At 55.0% G+C, this 21,632-nt stretch overlaps 1 protein-coding gene and 1 long non-coding RNA gene across 18 annotated transcripts in view; one reads left to right on the forward strand and one right to left on the reverse strand.

Annotated features, from left to right (window-relative positions):
* The window catches only part of RAP1GAP2 (RAP1 GTPase activating protein 2), an 80,251-nt gene that overhangs the window by 21,611 nt on the left and 37,008 nt on the right, over positions 1 to 21,632 (forward strand). For 3 of the 17 annotated variants that reach the window (XM_055795404.1, XM_055795406.1, XM_055795410.1), the window contains exon 1: positions 20,017 to 20,154. The exons of 12 other annotated variants lie outside the window; for them this stretch is intronic. In XM_055795404.1, the coding sequence (XP_055651379.1) occupies positions 20,048 to 20,154 (107 nt within the window). In that variant the 5' untranslated portion in view covers positions 20,017 to 20,047. Of the gene's footprint in view, positions 1 to 6,447; positions 6,516 to 20,016; positions 20,155 to 21,632 lie in introns of those variants that run through there. 2 more of the 17 variants (XM_055795413.1, XM_055795418.1) reach the window with 1 other exon arrangement.
* Positions 18,236 to 20,017, reverse strand: LOC129783807 (uncharacterized). The gene is made up of 2 exons (XR_008745727.1): positions 19,695 to 20,017; positions 18,236 to 19,076 (listed from the first exon to the last, which is right to left on the reverse strand). It is a non-coding gene; the product is annotated as an uncharacterized LOC129783807 (long non-coding RNA).

A 21,632-nucleotide genomic window follows, 5' to 3' on the forward strand; every position in this document is an offset into this window, starting at 1 on the left:
CGCCCTCTTATTATTGCTGCAGCCTTCTGGCTAAGATGCCAGGCGTAGGCAATTTTCTTTCACTGTGTAACTTGTTAACAAAAAGACAAGCTGCTTTCTGCAAGCCAAGGAGCACCTCACCGAGCCTTCTGCATGCTGCAAACATCAATATTGACTTTCAGAAACCTGGCAGGGGAGAAATAGCACGTGGTGGCAGATGCAGCCCGAGCTGTCGGCTGCAGAGGGGGTCTCAGCACAGCTGGGGGGCTGCAGGAGCCCCCACCCAAGCTGGGCCCTTGTGCCTGAGGTGAGGGCTGTTTGCTGGGGCAGCACCAAGACCCTCTGTCCCAGGGGAGCATAGAGGTGGGCTGCGGGCGCGGAGGCTGGGTCCTGTGCAAAGCTGGTACCTGGTGAGACCAAGTGTGACTCCAGGCTGCGGGATGCTCCCCTGCCTGCTGCTCTTGCGTTTGTCGTAATAAAGTCACACACACAGGTGGCACTAGAGCATCAAAGTGATTTTCCCTCTGTCTGTCTCTCTTTTTTCTTTTTTAATTTGGGTTTCATTAGTTCCTATGGTAACCATGAATATGTCTGAGGGACTCGGAACTGGGGAGAATAAGTAGACACTGTGGAGTGGGAGTGTCGAAGAGAGGTGATGGATGGAGAGCCCTGGCATTGCGGTCAGGGGCTCGGCTGGCCCCGTTTGGTGACGGGCACTGCAGGGAGGTACCAGGGCAGTGCTCGGGCAGGGAAGGCACTGCAGAGGACTGAGCATCCCTGAGCGGCTGCTGCTGAACAGCCACGTTTGCTGCTTGGCCTCCGAAATGCCCAGGAAGCTGTGGTGAGTTTGGGTCTGGCTCTGCCTCTGGGGGCTCTGCCCACACCCTGCCGGGGCAGAAGAGCCTGGAAGCATCGGCTCTCCAACAGGGAGCTTCTGTGCCTGGTCCCACCGCTTTGGGTTTAAACGTGCAGCTAGCAGGGGGCTGTCTCTGGCTCTCAAAACCGTGGTTCTAGAGCAGGAGAGAGCTGAATCTCTGGTGGCTGTGGGGAGCTGTGGGCAGAGCTGGGGCACAACCCACCTCGTGTGTCTGGGGGCTGCTCTTGGGAAGCCTTGCAAAGAACCCAAAGGCAGTGTATGGAGGATGGAGAGTCTGGGCCAGGGCTTGGAAATACTCTGCTTGCTGGTTTTGGGGGTGCCTGTCCCCAGGGCTGGCAGCAGGAGCTGGTGCTGGGAGAGGGGCTGGGGCTGCCAGCAGCTGCTGGGACCAGGGCCAGCCCCAGGCTGCTGCGAGATGGAGACAGAGGCGTTTGTGTGGTAAATGGGATTTGACATATGCAGACGCAGGATTTTGACATGGACCAATTCCATCATGATCTGTGTTTTTCTCAAGTTTTTTATTTCTTACTTGCTTTGTGGGAAAGTGCTGGGAGCAGCTGAAGCCCCTGCCCTGGGCTGGCAAAAGGGGCATCATGTCCAGAAGCAACCTTACAAACTTCGGCTCGGTGCTGACATTTTCTTGTGCCACATGAAGTCTCTGCAGAAAGCTAGCCATGTCTCGGGGATGGCGAGGTGCTCTTGGGGTGCCCGCAGTGCTCCCTGGGGCACAGCTCCGTGCAGAGCTTATAAAACATAGTGGAGTTTGAGGTCAGGTGTGCTGCTGGGGAAGGGGAGAGCTAGCCAGATGGCAGAAGACTGCCTTCCCATGTGGGGAGGTCACCCTGGAGGGAAATGTCATCCTGTCAAACGATCAAAAGATCTTTGCATATCAGAAATCAGCCCCAGCCAGGTGAGCTTGCCTGGTGAGTTTGTTTGCTTCTCACAACTACTCTGCACTAAGCCCAGGCAGCGCAGCAAGTGCAGGGGTCCCCGAGGGACCAGGCAGGGACCCCTGAGCCCCCTCTGCCTCAGGAAACCCTGGTACTGGGGATGCCAGAGGTGGGAAGGTGTGATGGGGATGAACCCATAGGGACCTTCCCTCGTCCAGCCGGAGTTCTCGGGGATGAGCCGGTCGGGTGGTGTCCTGCACGGCAGGATAGCCAGCCCTTTGCCTGCTTATGGCTCCTCAGCCCTCTGCGCTCTGGTTATTTTCCCTTTAGTATCACTAGTGGGGTGTACTGAGAAACCATCGAGTATTTAAAAAAAAGAAAAAAATCAATAAAAGAAGTCCCTCCTTCATACAAAGAGTCACCTCTCACTGTAGCCTTATAAAGCAAAAATAGTGATGAAATACTCATGCCTCTGTGGAACAGAGAAGCCTTGTACACCAATTACTGAGAGTCAGTGTGTGTAGAGCTAAAATTCACATGAAAAAGCATGTGATGCTCATCTGATGATGGTAACAGTGGTGGAAGATAAAGGTGGGAAGAAAAGAGATGAAAGATTTACTTGACCTTTGTAAAATGAGCTGTGTCCAGGCTTGAGGTTCTTTAATATTTGATGGACCAGAGCTGAGTTAATGGGAATATATGGGAATGATTTAGCTTCTTGGCGGTAGCTGCACTGACTATTGCAATAATCTCGGAGGTTTGCGCTTAGGTCCTGTGAGGACAAGGTCTGGAGAGCAGATTGTGTCTAAGTAAATTCCTTTAACTTTATTACCACCTTTTAAAATGGATAATTGCATGCAAATGTATGTTTTGCAGTTATGCTTTAGCTGTAGTAGCATATGTGTTACACTGCAAAGAAAACGCTATCAAAACTACCACAAAGCAGCTGGCTGCAGTGAACGGGGGGCAGGCTGTGTGTTGCGTTTGATTCGTAACCGCTTATCTCGGGGGGCTGCTAGGTGACCTGGTCCCAGCTGGCGTGGCACAGCTGGCAGTGATCTCGACTGGTGCAGAAATGCAAGAGAAGAGCTGAGCGTACAGGGCTGGTGTGTGAAGGGCACCCTGGGACTCTGAGCAAACTTTAAAATCAGTTAAACACAGTGCTGGGGCTGGAGGGGCAAAACGAGGTACGGGCCAGTCTAGGCTCCCAGCCGAATGCTGGGCAGAGTCTCTAAATGGGTCTGTGCATGGATCAGCATTAATTGGGCACCCAACTGAGGCGAAGGTTGTTTAATATACATCGTCCTGCCGGCTTGGACACTCTTCTAGCCCTGGAGTGATGCCTCTCCCTTTCTGATATTGCTGTTGTCAGTTATATTACTTTTTATGGATGTGCATGTGGTTCATCTAATCACAGCAAATTCTTCTGAGCTTTTCCTAAGCCATCTTTCTTGGTCCCGTGACCCTAATTGCACACTGATTTTTTTGTAAAGATTGCTGGAAACCTAAACTACCTGTGATGGGTCATGATCTAGCAGTGCTCTGTTCACGCAGCAGCAAGGGGTGAGGAGGCAGAGTGCATCCTGAAATGGTATAGCCCCTTCAAAATGATGGTGCAAACCCAGTTTACCTCATTGAACGTTTCCCCAGCAAAGCTGTGGCTCTGTCTCCTCTCCCGGGCAGTTTGTGTTGCCCCGTGGGCAGCTGGAGGCACATGGCCAGACACAGCATCCCAGGCAAAATGGGTCCTTGTGTCAGCGGCAGGTCTCATGCCCAGGTCCCTGCTGGGACAAAGCCCCTGGCGAGTGCCAGGGAGGCCGCAGGCAAGTGGCCAGGGACCGTGACAGGTTCTCGTCGCTGCCGCAGGCGCTGGCTGCTGCCATCCCCGCTCACCGTCTGCTGCCACAGAACCTCCTGCACGCTGGGCCAGCCCTCGGCAGCGCCGGGGGAACGGGGGCTGCACAGATAAATGTCAGCGATGTCCTTATGCAGACCCGAGGTGACAGCTCTGCCTGGCAGGAGGCTGGCTGCTGGGTGGGGAAGGCAAACCACCTGCTCCCCTCCCCGGCTCCAGTGCAAATGGCTGGTGGGTGGCTGGAGTTGCCCTGGATCCAGATTCCAGTCCTTCACTGATTCAGTGATGTTTTGTTTTGGTTTGTGGTTTTTGGGTTTTCTTTTGTTGCTTTTGTTTGGTTGTTGTGTTTTTTTTTTTTTAAAAAAAAAAAAGCTCCGCTGTGTCTTTGTTCAGGCGTGTACGCAGACTCAGGCAGTATGATTCAGTCCTCCGCTTCTGGGAGGAGGAGATGGGCATGTGTGAAAGTGTTTCCAAGTCCTGTATTTGCAGTGCATATGCAAACAGGCTGGGAGAGGCTGCGGGTCACTGCGGTGTGGGAGCAGCCCGGGGCTTTTCACGGGCTCCTTCCCAATCCGGCTGCTGCCCGCCGATGCTCGGCCAGGGCTGTCGAGGCTGGGGCTCCTGCTCGTTCCCCTGCTTCCTACCAGTGCTTCCCTGGCTGCAGCCTCTTCCCAGGCATGCCAGCAGTCGGCACGCGAGCACTTGGCTTCTGCTGCTGCTGCTTGCTCCCGCTGCGAGTGGGTAAAAGTGCGGGACCCTGGGCGGGGGGGAAGTTGTCCTGCTGCTGCGTGGCTGTGTGAGGGTGGCTCTCCTTCCCTTCGAGGGGCTTCGTCTGTCAGTGACCAGGATGCTGCAAGCCCTGTCCCCCTAGCTCATGCCGCAGCGGTGGTCGGTGGTCATCCCTCTGGGTGCTGGTGGGAGTGATGAGTGGGGGCTGCAGGGGATGGGCCAGCGCTCGGTGCCCCCCAGGGGAGCAGGGACGGGGGGCTGGCACTGCCTCTGCTCCTGCCGGTGGGGTCCTGCCCAGCGCTGCGCCCTGGGGACCCTCGCAGTGGGGAGCTGTGCATCCCGGCACGCGCCGCCTGTGCATGCCCAGGCTGGAGATCTTCAGCATGAGGAAGCAAAGGTGGGAGTCAGTGATTTAAAAAGGAGGAATGTAAAATTAGCAAAACTGGGGTGAAAGTAGGGCAGCGCATATGGGGGCTTGAATGAATCATCAGCCTGCTCTCACTGCTGCTGCTTTATTTGCTTTTTATGCAAAGAAATTAGTCTGTTAGCCATGTTTCTGTTGCTGGTTTAGGGTCCAGTGGCCCATGGCTGAGCAGGTCAGCGCTGTGCTGTCGCCAGCTGGGACTGCGGCAGGTCCCGGTGGCAGCACCCGGGTTGGGCGGGCGGTTGCTCACTGAGCCCTGGCTGGAGCTCGGCCATGGGGCTGGCACCTCGGTCACCACAATGCTAGGCTGAGCGGGTCCTGCTGCCTCGGGAAGGGCTCGTCCCAGCCCCAGCCACTTCTGTGAAATCTGGGTTTTGCCATCACAGCAGCGCTGGCTGCCGGGCTGAGATAGGGACGGTCCTGCCCGGGAGCAGCCCGGAGGTGCGGAGACACCCTGCACAACCCCAAAATGCCCTCGCTGGGACAGTGAGTCAGTGCTGCTGATGGGCAGCTGTGCCCTCCTGCCCACAGGCTTGGGGTGGCCGCAGTTGGTGGTGCTGGGGGTTACACCCGATGTCCTTAGGACAGAAATGGATTTTGGGGTGTCTTTTGTGTTGGTGGTAGTTTTTTGGTGTCTCTCTTCAGTGACTAAAGATCACAGGGTGAGTGCCATGGCAGATAGTGTCTGCCTCTGTCCCTTGCCCTCCGGCATGCTCAGGGATGGAGGGAAGGGGGTTCTCCCCATGAAGGGCTGACCCAGCACCAGGGTTTGGACATTATGGCTGTGACAGGGTGATTTGCTGGCCTGGGGGCAGTGGCTGGTGGAGCTCAAACAGCACAACGGAACCACCCCCAAAAATCACATCTGTTTTCTAGAGGGGAAGAGCAACCTGGGAGATCAGAGCCTTGATAATGTAGATTTTCTTTAAGGACAGAAATTACTTTCAATGGGTATAAGAGCTGCACTTTTTGCGAAGGCACTGTATAATTTTGAGAAGAAAAACTGAGAAGGGTCTGAGGAGCTTTGGCAATGTCTGGTTGAGCAGAGGCACAGTTTGGCAGGGGCCAGTGCTCCCCTTGTCCTCATCACCCCAGCAGAGCCACCTTGGGGCTGGGGTCACCGACCCTTTGTTGCAAAGAGGGGAGTGTTTGGAGCCCCAGGGGTGCGACTGCTGCTTGGTGACACATCATGCCAGCCAGAATGGGCAGCAGAGCAGCACCTGCCCCAGGCAGCTGCTGGCACGTGGGCAGTGGTGGGAGAAGGACGAGCTGGAGCAGTCAGTCTTTGCCCGTCAGCTCCTGGCAGTGCTGGGGTGGGTGCTGGACCGAGGGTCCCCCATAAACAGCATCGCACAGCGAGGCACTGTGTTGTTGCAGAAGACCCTCATGCAGGCAGTGCTGCCATGGTCAGGGGCTGATGAGCAGGGACATGCCGGAGATGGTGGCCAGAGGACAGGTGGCTGGGGAGCAGCGGGGAGCCGGATGCAGCCCAGCTGGGGGTGCTCACCCTGGGAGGTGAGCAGGGGCACAGGCAGACCTGCCTCGGCCAGCCCCAGGGCTGGCTGGGGATTTACAAAATCCAGCCAGTCCCAACGTCTCTCTCTTATCTCTGGTGAGCAGGTGGGAGCACTTCCCTCTTCGCGGAAGGGTGGTTATCGCCCTGGCCGCCCCCAGAGCCACCCAGCCCCATCCTGCGCAGCATCCTTGCAGCACATGTCAAAGCCTGCCTGGGATGGAGGAAGCCTTCCCAGGAGGAGAAAGGTGCTGTCAGCTTTGAGGACTTGGGTTGTTTCAGCCATTTAATCTAGTAAACCTTATCTATAAAAAATTTTGGGGGTGGTACTGGCACAGCTCCACTGATGTTCCCACCCTGGGAGACTTCCCTTGGTATTTGGCTAGGTGCTTTCCTCTCAGTGGCTTGATGTAGATATTTGGGTTTATTTGGGGGTTTATTGCTGCAGAAACCTTGGCTGTAGAGCAGATGAAGTGGGCTGGGATCTGGCGATGCAAATGGCACTTGCCAGTGACGTTGGAAGTGGTGCAGCAGTGCGTTCTGCTCCTGTGTGCTACCCAGTCCCATATGTTAAAATGTTGTTGTTGCTGTCAAAACAGCCTTCACATATTTAAAGCTAGATTATCCACAGTTACATCTGCCCAGAGGACTTAGCAACCCCACGTGGGCCTATTTTTAGCTCTGTTTCAGAACTAATAAACTGTGCTGGTTTATATATCTTTCCTCCTGCCATATTTATAGCCTGTCAAAATAGGAGCTGTTTGTAGACAATCAAAAGGCGGCTGCTCGGAAGAATAACAGCTGTCTAAAAGCAAATACTGTCGTGACAGAGGGAGGGAGCCCTAATAGCCGGAGTGACAGAGGCACTGTCCACCTGCGGGTGCATGCTCCCAGATACTGGAGTGTGCAGGAGGATGGGGTGGGTGGCCTGCAGGGGCTGAGGTGCACAGCCGGGGCTGCCGTGGGGCTCACCTGGGGCAGGGCCCCCAGCTGCTGGCAAGTGATGGAGGTCTGGAGGGGCTTTCACCCCGCTCAGTGTGCCCACCCTGGCCCTGGCTGTGCATCTGCTTGCTGCTGGGGTGGATACAATTTGGGGAGTGCGAGCAGCCCTGGCTCTGCTGAGCCAAGGAGCCCAGAGCAGGTCAGGGAACACTGGCATAGGAGCGCAGGCACTGTGCCAAAGCCTGTGGTTTGTTCCTGATGTTAAGTTTGTTAATTACTGTACTGGTCCCACTGGCTGTTGCTTTTCCTTCTAGTTGGCCTCCTGATGGTGACCAGTGCTGGTGAACCGCGCGGTGCAGCAGGGACAGGTGGCCACTGGTGCTGTGCCTGGTGCCTGGGAGCTGCCCACAGCACTCCTGCACCTGGGAAGTTTTGGTGCTAGCAGGGCTCATAGTCCCTGTCTGGAAACAGCCCTCGCCATCTCCAGGGATGTTTTGTTTCCAGTGGGGCTTGTGATGCTGTTCTTGCACCACCAGCTTCAGCATCGTACCCATACGATGTCTAAGGACCTTGTATCTTCCAAAGCCTGTTGTAAAAACTTGCCTCGTCTCAGACTCCTACCCAGAAGGGATGTGCAGAGGCTTGGCAGGTACCTGAATAGGTCAGAGCTACATTGCAAAGTCTCTGTGAAGACTCAAAGGTCACTCCCTTCAGACACTGTTCCTCTCAAATGTTACTGGTGTCACGCCAGGGACTGTGACAGCTCCCTCCTCCTACAAGCAGCTTGTTGTTAATCCTCTCCAGTTGGGAAGGCAGAGCCCAGTGCTCACATGGGGGGTGATAACCAGCTGCCCTGGCTGCTGGGGGGGGGGGGGGGGGGGCTCAGAAGCAGGGTAGGATTTCCATCAGGTCTTCATTGGAGCTGCAAAACCCCAGTGCAACTACGAGCTGAGCAATTTGCTCTTTGTTTGCACATTAAGCTTGAGCATGGGGAGGTGTGCTGACAGACAGGAGAAGGAGAACATGATGGAAGAAGTACAGGATCAGACTTGGGTCTGTGTCTGCTCCCCGAGAGTGCCACTGCTCAGGGAAAGACTGAGAAATGGGACACACAAGTCATGTCATTTCATCTGAGATGCCAGTCCCTTTACAGGCTCTCTGCAGCCCAGGCTGGTGGGAAGGTAGAGTTGTCCTTTCGATTGTGACTGTACCATTGCCCACGGCTGCTGCTGGGACTGGACATGGTCATGGCGGTTGTTGGCTTGTATGTACAGACACGAGGTGCTACCTTGACCAGGGTGCTCCCACGCTGTTGCAGGTATGGCTCCTACTAAAGGGGACAAGTGACCACCTGGAGATGCTATGGTGGTCCGAGCAGTGTGTGTGTGGAGCAGGTACCCCTCTGTCCAGCGGGTACCCCTCCTTGGGCATGGGTACCAGCTGCCAGAGAGAGCTCCTGCCCATGGGCATTGTACCCTCCCCTTCCCAGAGCACTGGCATGCTTGCTCTAGGTCTCTTGTTGCTGGTCATTGATGAGGTTGAACAGCATGAGGTGATTTAATAAGGAAAATGGTGGGTTTCCAGCTAACTGCACCATTTTCTATCTTTTTAATGTGGAGCAAGAGGCAAAGAAGAAGCCATAGAGCAATAGAAACCCATTTCTGAACGTGACTGACATCAGTGTGTTCCCTATCGTATGGATGTGTCAGATAATACCTGTGTTTTAGCTCCACAAATTATAGGTCTTTTAATGCTCTCGCATCAAACAAGGTGTCTGAGGGAGACAGGTAATTGAGACAACAGCATCTCCTGGGGACATGCCGAGAGCTGGGGAGCTTCTGGTCCTGCCGCTGCACCCCGCAGCCCCAGGACATCTTCCTGTATAAACTGATAACCACCCCTCGCAGTTCACCGCTGGCGAGCACCACAAAAGCAGGGTGCTGACCTGCACCGGAGGTTTCTGGAGGTAGAAGGTGTTTCTCCCTATGTAGCACCCATCTGCAGTGCTGCCCGAGTGCTGGTGCTGTTTCCTGTGGGGCAGGGGAGCTCATTGCAGCACGGATTCCCACAGAGGCAGCTATGGTCCCTCACAGTCACCAAAACACTTTGGCATCGATGGAAATCAAGGCCCAGGGACAGCATGGGATTTTTCCAGGGCTCCCACAGACACCTGTGACAGTGCCAAGCTGGTCATCCTTGCAGGCTGCTGTCTCTTCATCATGTCTTCAGATTAATTCGCCCCTTCTGACGCTTTCCTTGGGCCAGGGAGGGCTGCTGCTGTCGTGGTGGTGGGCTCTGGAGAGGGAGCGGCTGCTGTGCGGCTGCCCTGTCATGGGGAATTAGAGAAGCCCAGGTGCGCACTCCGCTTGGCTGGGGCTCCTCTTTTACATAATGCGATTAGCACTTCTCTCCCGAGCCAGCTGAATATTCAGCATTGCCACAAGGACCTGCGTTTGCAGCCACCAGCTCTTCTGCGTGCTTTGCCAAGGCAAAGACCCAGCTCGCCACAGCTGCAGCCCACTTGCGCCGGACACCTCTGCAGCACTGGGTGCGTGCCCAGTGATGCCAGGGGCTGCCACGGCCCCTGGGGCCAAGTTAAGCAAAAACCATGCCTGGGTTCTAGGCTGTGCGGCATGGCATGGTGCTGCATCCAACGCTGTCACGGGATGCTTTGGGATGCTGAGTCTGAGACTGGCTCTTGTGGGGATGGGGCTGAAGCGGTGGCTATCTGCAGCAGCTGGGCTCAGGGATGGGGATCTGCATCACCTGTTGCTGCAGGAGGAGCAGCACCAGCTGGCTCCATGCCTCTCCCAGTGTTCCCCTGCCCATGGCTGGTAAGAGCCCGCACAGGTTGGAGGGCAGCTGTCCTGGGAACACCAGGCACCAGCACGCAGTCCCTGGGAGCCTGAGCCCACTCTGCTCCTCCCCATCTCTGCCCGGGCTTTCCCCCCTGCTCCCGCAGCACCCTTGGGAAGGGGCGTTGCTTGGCTGATGTTAAAGCTTGGGCCTAATCCTGAGCTTCACACCAGGTGTCACTGGCATTGATTGGAATAACAGCTTCAGGGACCATCTTTGTTCTGCACAGGGAGCTGGGGTTGTGGTGCATCCTGACTCTGGCTTTATTAGTGACATTAATCATAAACGATGGCATTTAGGTCACTGATTTGGTAGTAAAATTCAAAGGATCTGCTCATGCTGTAAAGACTTATTTCCTCTGCTGATTTGATCTAATTTAATTGAATGCTGAAATCTTGGAGCTCATCTCTTCAAAAGGCCTGTGTTCACAGGGAAAAATACCCCAAATTATCAAGGATACAATTTCCATATTATTGTGCTGCTGTCACAGGCATGACTACCTTGTACTGTGTTTAACCATCAGAAATGATACAGTCATTCAAGGGATCAAACCGGGCAGGGCTGATGCTGTGGCTGAGCCCGGGGGCTCCTTGCCCACCCATGGCAGCAGCGTGACAGTCATGCATGCCTGCCTTCCCCTCTCTGCTGCTGATTCACTGCCCGGCCTTCAGCAGCTCCTTCGTCTCCCTGTGCTACCATTTTCTTCTCTACAAAAGGGCTTTGGCTTATCACAGTGCTCGTTGGCCCTGTGATGTGCCAAGGAGCCATGGCCAGCGCTGCTCTGCTCGCCGGTACTGGAGGGTGGGCTTGGCACCAAAACACAACTCTTCTTTTGAAGTCCCAGATGTGTGTGATGTGAAGGTGCTTTCTAAGAGGTTCTTATCAAAGCTATGTCTCTCTGGAGGCTGCTGAAAGAGGAATGTTCCAAAAATAAAACCATGAGAACCTACAGATAGGCATACAGATGTGTGTAGATAGATATCTGTAGATATGTAGACAGAAAGATATCTGTATATCTTCCCATGTAAAGCAGATCGAGCTGTCTTAAGCCCCCTGGACTATCAGCTGTGGTTTTATACCGTACGCAGACCAGAGAACTGTATGCTCTCATCTGACCCCACAGTGTTTGATCTGGAAAGCGTTGCTGCATTAGCCCTGAATAAAGAGCTTTGTCCTTGTTTGCATGGCCTGGCTCAGCTGGCAAGGTTTTCCTTGAAAGTCACGATTATAATTTTGGTAATCTTCCTGGCCTGGATGAACCCTCATGCCACGGGACGCTGTGGATCCTCTGGCGGTGATGCCAGCTGCGCACCACTGATGAGCCCCTGGAGAGGCAGAACCTGCTCCCTGGGTGATGCTTTGTCCTGAGCCGGGCTAATTACATGGGAGGGGGCTTAGGGGGACACTGCTCATTAGGCTGTGCTGCCCTGGTTGCAAGGAGGAGGGACTGGTGCATCCCTGCCCTTGGCAGGAGGCAGCATGCGAGGGCTGAGGTCTGGGCTGGCTGCTAGGCTTTTCCAGCTTGTGGCTGCGTGCCCTGCAGTGCCCGCCTGCGGCCAGCCCTGCCCACTCACTGTGGGCAGCGGGGCTGCCAGAGGAAATGAGTGAGTGGATAATTTGCAGCTCATCTAATTAAAAGGCTGTGATTTTGAAGGCTGGTCATGGAAGATGAGAAGGACGTGGCAATGAACGAGCGTGGCTGCTTGCCGCTGTCTGGGGATGAGCCCCCAGTGTTGGCAGGTGCTGGGTGAGGGGTGCTGAGGGATGGGTGCAGGGGGAACAACAGGAGAGGGGGTGTCACTGGCTGGCACTCGTGGAGCCGACACAAACAGGACACATGTTCTGTGGTGCAAATCCCAGCAGCTCTCGCGCTTGAGTAAATAGCCATTCGTTTGACCTCCTGCCAGCCCTGCTAAGTAGGCAAATATTTGCTGCCTCCTTCTCTCAGCTGCTCAGTGGAAGAGGAAGGGGAAGGGAAGGGGCATTTTGCTGATTGCATGGTGGGCAGGTCCTGCAGCCCGGCCATACTGTCACTGGTGCTTGGATACAGGTCACCTTTCCAGGGTGCAAATAGCCATGCTGTGACATCCGCTTTCAGTCTTTTGTGCTCAAAGTTTAATTGCAGCACAATAACACAAATTCAATTTTTATCACTGTGCTAACGCAGAGATACCTTGGTTTGTGCTCTGTAAGCTGTTGCAATATACAGCACCATCAGAGGGCTGCTGATAACACTGTGCACAGCAGTGTCCATGGCAAACCCCCCTCCCTTCCCTCCTGCTCAGTGCTGGCCCTCAGACCTCGTCCCATGTACACCTGCTCCTGATCCATGGTTTTCCACCAGTTCTGATTGTCTCAGTTTGAGCACACTGACAAACAACAGCCCATTTCAGGTGTATTTTAAAGTCTGATTAATAATATGAATGTAGCAGCAATGACACAGTGCTGCAAATGAGTGATTTAAATCACTTAGAGCATCAGTGGTATTAGCAAAAGCGATGTAAAAGCACAACAAAGTTCAGTGGCAAGGTTAACTCTGTCACTTACTACATGGATGAAACACACAAAGAAAAATCGAGTTAGAATCGAGCTAGAATGATGAGCACGAAGAGCGGAGACGGAAGGTTCAGAGAGGACCCCTTTACTTTCTAAACTCCTGCTGGAGCTGAGCTGTGGCTAGGTCCAATCTTAGTCTCAGACTTGGCGATAGTTTATGTGTAATAGATTTATCTGTACAAAGTTTGTAATAATTAATAGTGAGTGTCAATTTCATTAATATTAATTCAGCATGCTAACGGTCACTTACCGAGGATCTGTTGTGGGTAAGGGGTCTCCGCCTTGGTCAGGAAGGCTCTCTTCGTCTCAGGTAAGAGATCCCACACCCTTCGAGGCTCGAAGGGAGAGTCACTGGCATGGGGACCAGCTGCAGTTCGGGGAGAGCTCAGATTGGACTCATCCAAAGATCTGTCATTGGCAAAAGGTATCTCTGTCTCGAGGAGCAACCTTGAGAGGTGTTCCATCCCAGGGGGAGATCACTGCTGTGCAGCCACGCAGGGAGAGCTCAAAGGCGACACACTTAGGCTGTCACATTTGTGGGATAAAGCGGCTGGCTCACAGTCAAATTGCATACAATGGGGAGGTATGCACGAGACTCCTTGTGCTTACAACTTTCTTTCTTCCTAGATAAATGAGTGTGGGAAAAGCCACCCACTATTCATAAGTTAATTGCATGATCGGTGTTCCAAGCCCACATGCACCAGTGCTCACTGGGTCACTGCTCCTTTGTGAGTTTTCTAGAGGAGCTCTTGGCCTGGCTACGGCTCAAGTCTTTACCTCCTTTGGAGCTTGTACCAAGCTAACGCTAGTTTGATTAGGTGTTGAATGCATTTGTCACACGTGGTGCTTGGCATCACCTGTGTGCTCTGCAGTGATAAACCATTTCATCGTGATGCTCTGGAGACTGTATGACCCTGAGCAGGGACGGTCCAGGGTGTGCAGGGAGAGGTGCTGCCCACCTCCCGTGGCTGCCTCTCCTGGGCGTCTGCCTCAGCCACCCAGAAAAGGCAGGGGAGCGGCCAGGCGCCGGGGTGTCTAACAGTAGGGAACGTGGTTTGTGGATGCTGTGGTCCTTTGAGCCCAGTGGCTTGCTTCCCGCACCACCCTCACACACCCCCCCACCCCCTTTTTTTTTTAATACCAGTGTCTGCTCTGAGGTTCTGGGAGGTGCTTTCAGTGCTGCTGCCCGTTTGTCTCACCCTGTTGCTGTGCAAACACTGTGAGGGGACATTGTCACGAGACGCAGCAAAAGCCCTGCCCCACTTCCAGGGAAGTGTGGCTTGTGCAGAGGGTGCAGCCAAAACAGGGTTGAGTCTGGGGCCTGCTGAGCACTTGATTATTTTTAGGTCGTCTTGTGTGATCACTTGACGTGCTGAAGTCTCTTCTCTTTAAGCCTCTCTAACCACAGAACAGGTGTCCACGTGCCCCCGTGCCGCTGTCTCCTCACCCAGCCTCCTGGCTGCTTCCCAGCCCTTGCGGTACCGCACCTGCCCTGGTGCTGAGCGCTGGCCCTGCTGCCGCTCTTGCGTGGGGCCAGCTCGCTTTTAATAGCTGGCAACACCTGGCTGAGCCTTGGCTTCCTTCTGCAGCGCAAGGTCGTTTGCTCATAATGAATTACTGTTCTTTCATTGTGGCTTTGATTGCTTCCCCTGCTTATTTCCTGGGAAAGCTGATAATTGCGCCGGGGAGATGAAACATCGTGGGTCACACTTGGCCCCGCGTCAGGTGGAAGGTTTAACACTTGTGATGGGGACGGGCTCTGGACGGGGAACAAGGCCATTGCGTTGGCTCCCAGTCGAGCTAGGCAGATACATTTATTTTTGCGCGTCAGTCCTGGGAGTTGTACAGGAGCCACAGGACTGGGGCGCAGGGTGCTGCCAGGGTTTGGGCTCTGCGGCATGGCGGGGAAGCCTTGGCAGCTGTGTGGGGTGGGAGCTGGGTCTGCCCTGCGCCTTGGCACCCATCAGTCTCTCTTATGATCACTCTAAATTGACAAGGTGCTAAGGTTGCTTGTGGCACATCGCACTCGTCTCGCACTATTCCAGGAGAGATAAAACTTGCTGTGTTCTGTCTCTGCATTGCCTGCTGGCTTTGTGCTTTCTTGGTATTTCCTCTACGTCTTTCTAACTGAAGCCATAAAATAAATCTCTAATCAGATTACTTAGGGCTGGATGTAACATAATCTAAAGCTCTATTTCTTCTGATACTTCTCTTAAAACTGGATGCACTCTTATCCTCTTCCTGCAGCACCGTTTGAAATGCTATAATCACTTTCTCCCTAGTTTGCAAGCTCACAAATCCTTTTCTTCTTATGCTAGGGAAGTCGGAATGTGACTACTCCTTTGCGGACAACCAGTTACTATTTTCACCTTCTACTCTGTGTTGCTTCAGCTCCTTTTGTTCTTCCCTGGCTCCTGGTGCCCGTACCCAGCTGCATCCTACTTGGGTGTGGGGAAGCACCCCAGCACTCCTGGGGCAGTGGGGAGGGGTCCCTGGGCAGAGCTCTCAGCACCTGTCAGCCACTGTGACTCAGCCACGAGGCTGCAGGGATGGGCTGGCCATGCCTCCAGCCTGGCTGTGGCAAATGCCTGGCATAGCTCGTGTATTTCTGGCTGTCCCCCTCATGAGCGAGGGAACCAGAAATATCTCTTGCAAAGGGAGGCGCAGAGGGCGTCAGGGACGTATCCTGCACTGTCTGATGAGGCAGCGCTGCAGCTCTGGCCGGAGAAGCCCTGAGTCACCGGAGCCAGGCTCAGGTGTGAGTGACGGGGCCGTGGGGGCCATCTGCGGGTGGCTGGGGGGGTGGATGGGCTGCTCGCTGACAGGTGATTTAATCTCACTGCAGCAGTAATACAAAAGCCAAAGTTATTCCATAAATATAGGGCTTCTTAACAGTATTAATAGTGTCATTTATTGATGGGAGATTCAGTAATATTGGGGATGAAGGCTTGATCTTGTCACAATTTGCTATTTTCAGATCCTTTTTTCTTAGTAGAGTGTCCAGAAGAAAATGCTAGGCTTTGTGTAAATGAACCAGCCACCCAGGTGATTTATTAATCATGGCGTGTAATTGTCCTAACCTGCCATGAGCGGTCTCCAGCCTCTCGAGACCTGGCTTCCTAGTTAGCTGCGAAACTCTTCTCTCTGAAGAAGAAATGTCAGGACATTTTTAAAGAAATATTTATTTCGTCATAAAACAGAGGCAGCTGCTTAACTTGGAGGTTATTTAGTCACTGCAGAGGTAATACTGTTTTTTTTAAAGGAAGGATGGAGACTCAGAAGAGCCCAGAAACACTGGCAGGGGGAGGGAGGGAGCTCATTGTCTTTGGTCCAGGTTCCATTGCACAGCAGGTTGTGGCTCCCTCCAACTGAGCCTGGGAAATCTCCATGCATGGGGAGCTGGAAGCCCCTCTAGGGACCTCTTCCAAGGCCAACCCAACCTCCTTGGTTTTCCCAATTTCCAGTCAGCCTCTCAGGCTGCAGCTTTCTGTCGTACGAGATGTCCTTTGGCATATCTGTGCAAACACCACCCAGAGGGCCTTTGCAGGTGCTGGCCCCGACAGGGCATCCCTCTTTCAAGCCTTTAGGAAGGTGATCCTCTTGTGGCATCAGTGTGGGAACAGGAGGTTGGCTGGAGTCACCCTAGCCCCGTGGACTGGGGGACAAGGTGTGGGGCTGGGGAGATGCGCTGCAGAGGTGTTTTTGCAGCTGGGCGCAGGCAGAGTACTGGCCCCTTGCTGGGATCAGTTTGATGGGATCCTCTCCTGGAGAGAGTAAAGGCTGGACTGGGGCTGCACGCCACAGCCGACGTGGCCGGCCTTGCAGCGCAGCTCCGTGCCCATGCCCGTGGCTGGCCATGCGGTGCACCTTGCCATGCAGTGCAGCTCCGTGCCTGCGGCCGGCCGTGCGGTGTAGCTTGCCACGTGGTGCAGCTCATTGTGCCTGTGGCTGGCTGTGCAGTGCAGCTCACCATGCCCACACCAGCCATGTGGTGCAGCTCGCCATGCTCCCAACTTGCTGTGTAGCACAGCCTGCCCTGCCTGCCCTGTTTCTGCTCCTGCTCATCCCTTTGGCAAGCAGAGATGATCACTGTGTGCATGGTGAGCTGTTTCTTTGCAAGGAGGACCCACTGGGTGGGAGAGGGGGAGCGCAGCAGGTGCTGGGGAAGGAAGGCCAGGAGCAGGGGCCATTCAGATGCACCAGCCCTGCCACCTCCTCTGTCTCACCAGGCATCGCTGGCAGCCTGCCCCAGTCTGTCCTGGAGGATTTAGCAGACAGCAGAACATAGGGAATACAGGGCAGCTTCTTCAGGGCCCCAACACAGCTACAAGTGATGTCCTCGGGAGCAGGAGGCCCCCAGTTCCCCTTCACCTCTGTGTCCAGCAGCTGAGCATCCAGACCTCCTAGGAAAACCCATGGCCTCCTAGGAAGATGTGGCCATCATCAGATGGGAACTTCTTTGTGCTGGGGTGGAGGCAGCAAAGGGGCTACGGTGTTTCCCTCACAGCCCTTTCTCTGTGCGAGAGAGTAGGTAGCGTGCCGTGGCACGGCACAGCACAGCGTGGCTGTAATCCGGGTACTGAGCTTCCATCCCAAGGCTTCACTCCACCGCCCTGCCAGCTCTCCTGCAGCCCCTCACCATTTATTATATTGCCTTCGTCCTATAAATTACAAATCAGCTGCAACAGAGTCCAGAAGAAATTGATTACAGCGCGGGCTCGTTTGCTGTATTTGGGTGGAGAAGAAAACATGGCGGAGTGTGTCTGCTTAAAGTGATTCTCTATTTCCAAATATGAGAGAATTGAACATCTTTAAAAATCAATACAAAGCCACTTCAGCATAAAACAAGAGGAGATTAATACTTAACTTGTCTGGAAAAAGGGAGGAGAGACGGTGGAAAATGTCTCCAGAGAGAAAGAGACTCAATGAAATTTGAAGCTGGCTGTTTAATGTGAGAGGTAAAAGGTTTAAAATTAAAACCCCTCCCCCTCCATTAACTGGAAGCTAATGAGGTGCTGGAGAATTGATATAATTTGGCATGGAAATTGGTTCTAATTTATTTCCTTTCTTTTTTTTTTTTTTCTATGCCTGAGAAATTTGTCAGACTGATGATTTCTGCTTGAAAGGAAGCAGCCAGGTATTTTCTGCAAGAACAGATTTATTGCTCCAACAAAAACTTCACTGAAAGGCTTTGCAGTGTGCATTAAGCACTCTTCCCTGCCAGTGAGGATGAAGGCAGCACCCAGGTTTAACATAATTCTTTCCTCTTACCCACTTGCATTCTGGCACCCACAACACGTGGTTTGGCATCATCTGATGTTGTGCCGAGGAGGCAGAAACGCGTTTTTGGGGTATTTTGAGAATGGGTTGGAGGAAAGTGGGGACCTTGTCACCTGTCTGCTGGCATTACTGTGCTGGAGAACTGGCTGCTGCTCCAGCCTTCCCAGGGACCTGTTGAGGTCTGTTGAAATACGAAAATACTAATCTCTGATTTTAAGTTTTGACTCTTTGAAGAGCTAGGAGTGCGCTGTGCGGGTCAACGTGAATAGTGTGGTGACGGCTGAACTGCTGTCAGGTTCTTCTGGGGTGAATTAATGTGTCATGTTGACAAAAATAACGTTGCACATATTTTTATCTGACTTACAGTAGAATGCATAAAGAGATTACAGTGATGATGGATGGTTTCTTACGTTGAATTTAAGGAATACATCTGATCAGAGATTATGCTGAAACATTTATGTAGAAAAGGCTGAAGCGAAGGTTGTGTCGATCACCCTAAGTGTGGCAGACGGGGTGCAGGCAGGAGGAGGCAGCAAGAGCAGCTGCTCTGTGCCACATCTGGTCTGTGGCCTTTGCGAGCTCTTTGCTCCTGAGTAAACGCATTTATTACGGACTTTGCCAGGAGAGCCCCACGTGCTGTTAATGATTGACTGCCCTGACTGGGGTGTCTCCAGGCTGCTGGTGCTCCGTGGCCTGTCAGAGCGTCGGGCCGTTGCACCGTCCATGGAGCCACTCTCTCCATCTTCCCAGGAGCTACTGCAAAGTGGGGCTCCCACTTGAGTGGGATGCTCCTGGTGGGGTGACCGTGGTCGGCCGTGCCACCTGCGTGTGCCCCCCAACAGGCTGCCTGTTTGCGGCAGGGTCCTCCCAAAAGCCCTGACCTGTCAGCTGAGACAGTTTGCTGGATGGCTGTGCCGGTGGTCCTGCACCCTGCTGCCTGCCGGAGGCTGTGCTATCCCTGTTGTGAGGCCAGGCTGCTAGAATGCACCTGGGGGAGCACTTTAGGGGCTTCAGCAGATGATGCAGTAGGATTATTGTGACTTCTCTGAGGCTGGCTGCAAAGACGCGGAGCACCGGTGGGCTTTGGGCAGTGCTGGTGTCTCAGTCCTGTGTGGGGCCGGAGTTCCACTTCTGTGTTCTCGTACATGTCTGTGGCATGGACTGTGTTTTCATCCCTGTAAGGAGGAACACGCTTAGAATGCTGTAGCTAGTCCTGTGTCTAATTCCCGTGAAAATTAAGCTCGCAGAGGAGGAAGGTGAGATGGGAGGTGGGGGGGATGTGTGTGTGGCAGAGACCCGGGTGTTTTATCACCATGGCAACAAAGACTTCCAGGGAAAGGTGCTGAGGTTGTGAAGTAGATCATTTACAGTTTACTTAATTAAAAAAAGCGCCACAACAATCCTACATACATTTCCTGGAACAAGATGTGTGCCAGCTCCCCAGCGCGAGCGGCAAGCCGGAGGGCTCGCGCTGCTCCCGGAGCCAGCTCCGCGCGGGAGGGATGCTCCCGGAGGGATGCTCCCGGCTGGCACGGGCAGGGTGGGCGCTTGGCCGGGACCCGCGGGGCTGTCCCACCTGGGGAGGGCAGGACACGTGTGAAAGGCAGGAGCGAGCCCTGCCCTGCGCGGGGTCTGCAGGGGCTGTGAGGTCACTTCGCCCCTGCCAGGAGCGCGGTCTGCGGGTGCCGGCGAGGGATGTTCTCGCGGAAACTCGGGCATCAGGGTAACGCGGCGCCGGCGGCGAGGCCGGAGCCCCGCCGCTGCAACCGGGGTCCCCGCTCCTTGTAACGCACCCCAAAGCCGGCCGGACTGATGGTCTGCGGGGGGGGGGGGACAGCCTCAGCGGGGGGAAAGGGGAAAGGCGAGCGGTCGCCGTTCTACAGCCGCTTCCCGCGGGGCTCCTTGCCCTGCCCGGCCCGGCCCTGCCCGCGCACATCTCCGCGCAGAGCGGCCCCGCGCACATCTCGCACACAGCCCCGCACAGAGCGGCCCCGCGCACATCTCCCGCAGAGCCCCGCGCAGAGCAGCCCCGCGCAGAGCAGCCCCGGCGGCGGCGGCGGGGAGCGCGCAGGGCGGCGCGGGCGCGGAGGCACCGCCCCCCGCGGGAGCGGCGGCTGGGGCCGGAGCGCGGCCGGCGGCAGCGGCGATGTCCCGGGCGGGCGGCAGGCTGCGCTCCCGGCGGGCGGGGATCCGCGCCGCCGTGGTGCTCATCGGGCTGCTGCACCGCTCCCGCAGGCACAGCAAGGAGCAGAGGTGGGCTGCGGGGCCGGGCGGGAGGGGGGGGCTCTGCCCCGCAGCCGGCCGGGGCGCGGCGTATGCCGGCGGGGCTCGGCCCCCGCTCCAGCCTCGCGGTGCGGCGACCCCCGGCGCTCCCGGCGGGCAGCCGGACAAGGACTGTTGGGCTCGGCCCCGGCGCGCGCGGGACGGGGGTTCCTCGGCCGCCGCTTTGTCCCTGCGCCGGGAGCGGCTTCGCCTCCCCCTGCCCGCGGGCTGCGCCCCCGGCCGCCTGCGCGGCTCTGCGCGGCCCCGCGGGGCGAGGGGCACCGCTGCTGGCCTCGGGGCGCTGACGCCGTGCGCCCTGGGTCAGGGAGCTCTCTCTGCCCCAGGACTGTGCTGCTCTGGCAACTTCGGTGTTAAAAATAGTAAGAAATGTGCATCCAGACCTCGGGGCTGTGCGTACCTCCAATTTGGGGTGGAGGTGACGTGGGCGCTGCTGCAGACTGGGGTTTTGTTGTTGTTGGTTTGGTGGTGTTTTTTTTGTTCAACTTGTTATTTTGTACCAAAACGATATGAATGAAGAATTGATTATTTGGAATCCTTATTATAAAGTATTCCCTCCCCCTCCAAATCTGTGAGCCTGAAAAATCAGAGTAAGACAACTGGGGATGAAGCTTTAGCTCTTCACTCACCTGCAGTTTTGGGTCACGGGGTCCATACCCTGTTTTTTGGTGCTGCTGCTGTAGGTGCTTTGCCTTGGACAACAGGCGCCTTGTGAGGGCAGGGTTTTAGCGATGCTTTTGTGGTGTAACGATGGCCTTCCCATGTGAGTTCATGTGTTGCTGTAATTTTGGGATAATTTCTTCTCCTTTGCTGGGGTTTTAGGTGTATCATTAAACTGAACAATTGGAAAAAAGCAACCCACAGGTCTGATGGTCCTGAAGGAGCAGCAAAGATGGATGCTTACCTGAGCAGACCCCTGTCCTCCCCTGCCCCAGCTGGGATGTGGCAGGTGGAGGCTGTGCTGGGGCATCCAGTGGGCTTAGCTGTCCCCGTCCCTGCTGTTGCCCCTCGTGTTTTGTCTCCTTTAGCCGAGACCCATGTGGGCTCCCATTTAGCTGTGGGCTCCAGCTACGGGCCAGAAGGTTTCAGAGGGGCTGGCTAATTGGGGGGCGGCTGGGGCCCCTGTGCTCCCCCCACCCTGAGCTCCATGGTCTGGGGCCTCTTCTGCTTTCACATGCTGTGTGGGGAGCACCTGAGCACTGAGGACATCTGTGCCCCTCCTCCAAACACTGTCGCCACTGAAACTCATTTGTTTGTCTCAAAGCATGGTGGGGAAGGAAGGGAGTGCTTTACTGGTCACACCGAGCGAGACTTTTCCCAAAGAGTCATCTTTCCCATAGGTACCAGATTTCTATGAATGAGCTCAGCATAACACTTGAGGGCTGAGAAAAAATCTGGCTCCAAACTCTCATAGAAATCTGGCTGGTGATGTGTGAGTCTGGTTTTGTTTT

Source organism: Falco peregrinus, chromosome 2 (genome assembly GCF_023634155.1).
Source record: "Falco peregrinus isolate bFalPer1 chromosome 2, bFalPer1.pri, whole genome shotgun sequence".
NCBI lineage: Eukaryota > Metazoa > Chordata > Aves > Falconiformes > Falconidae > Falco > Falco peregrinus.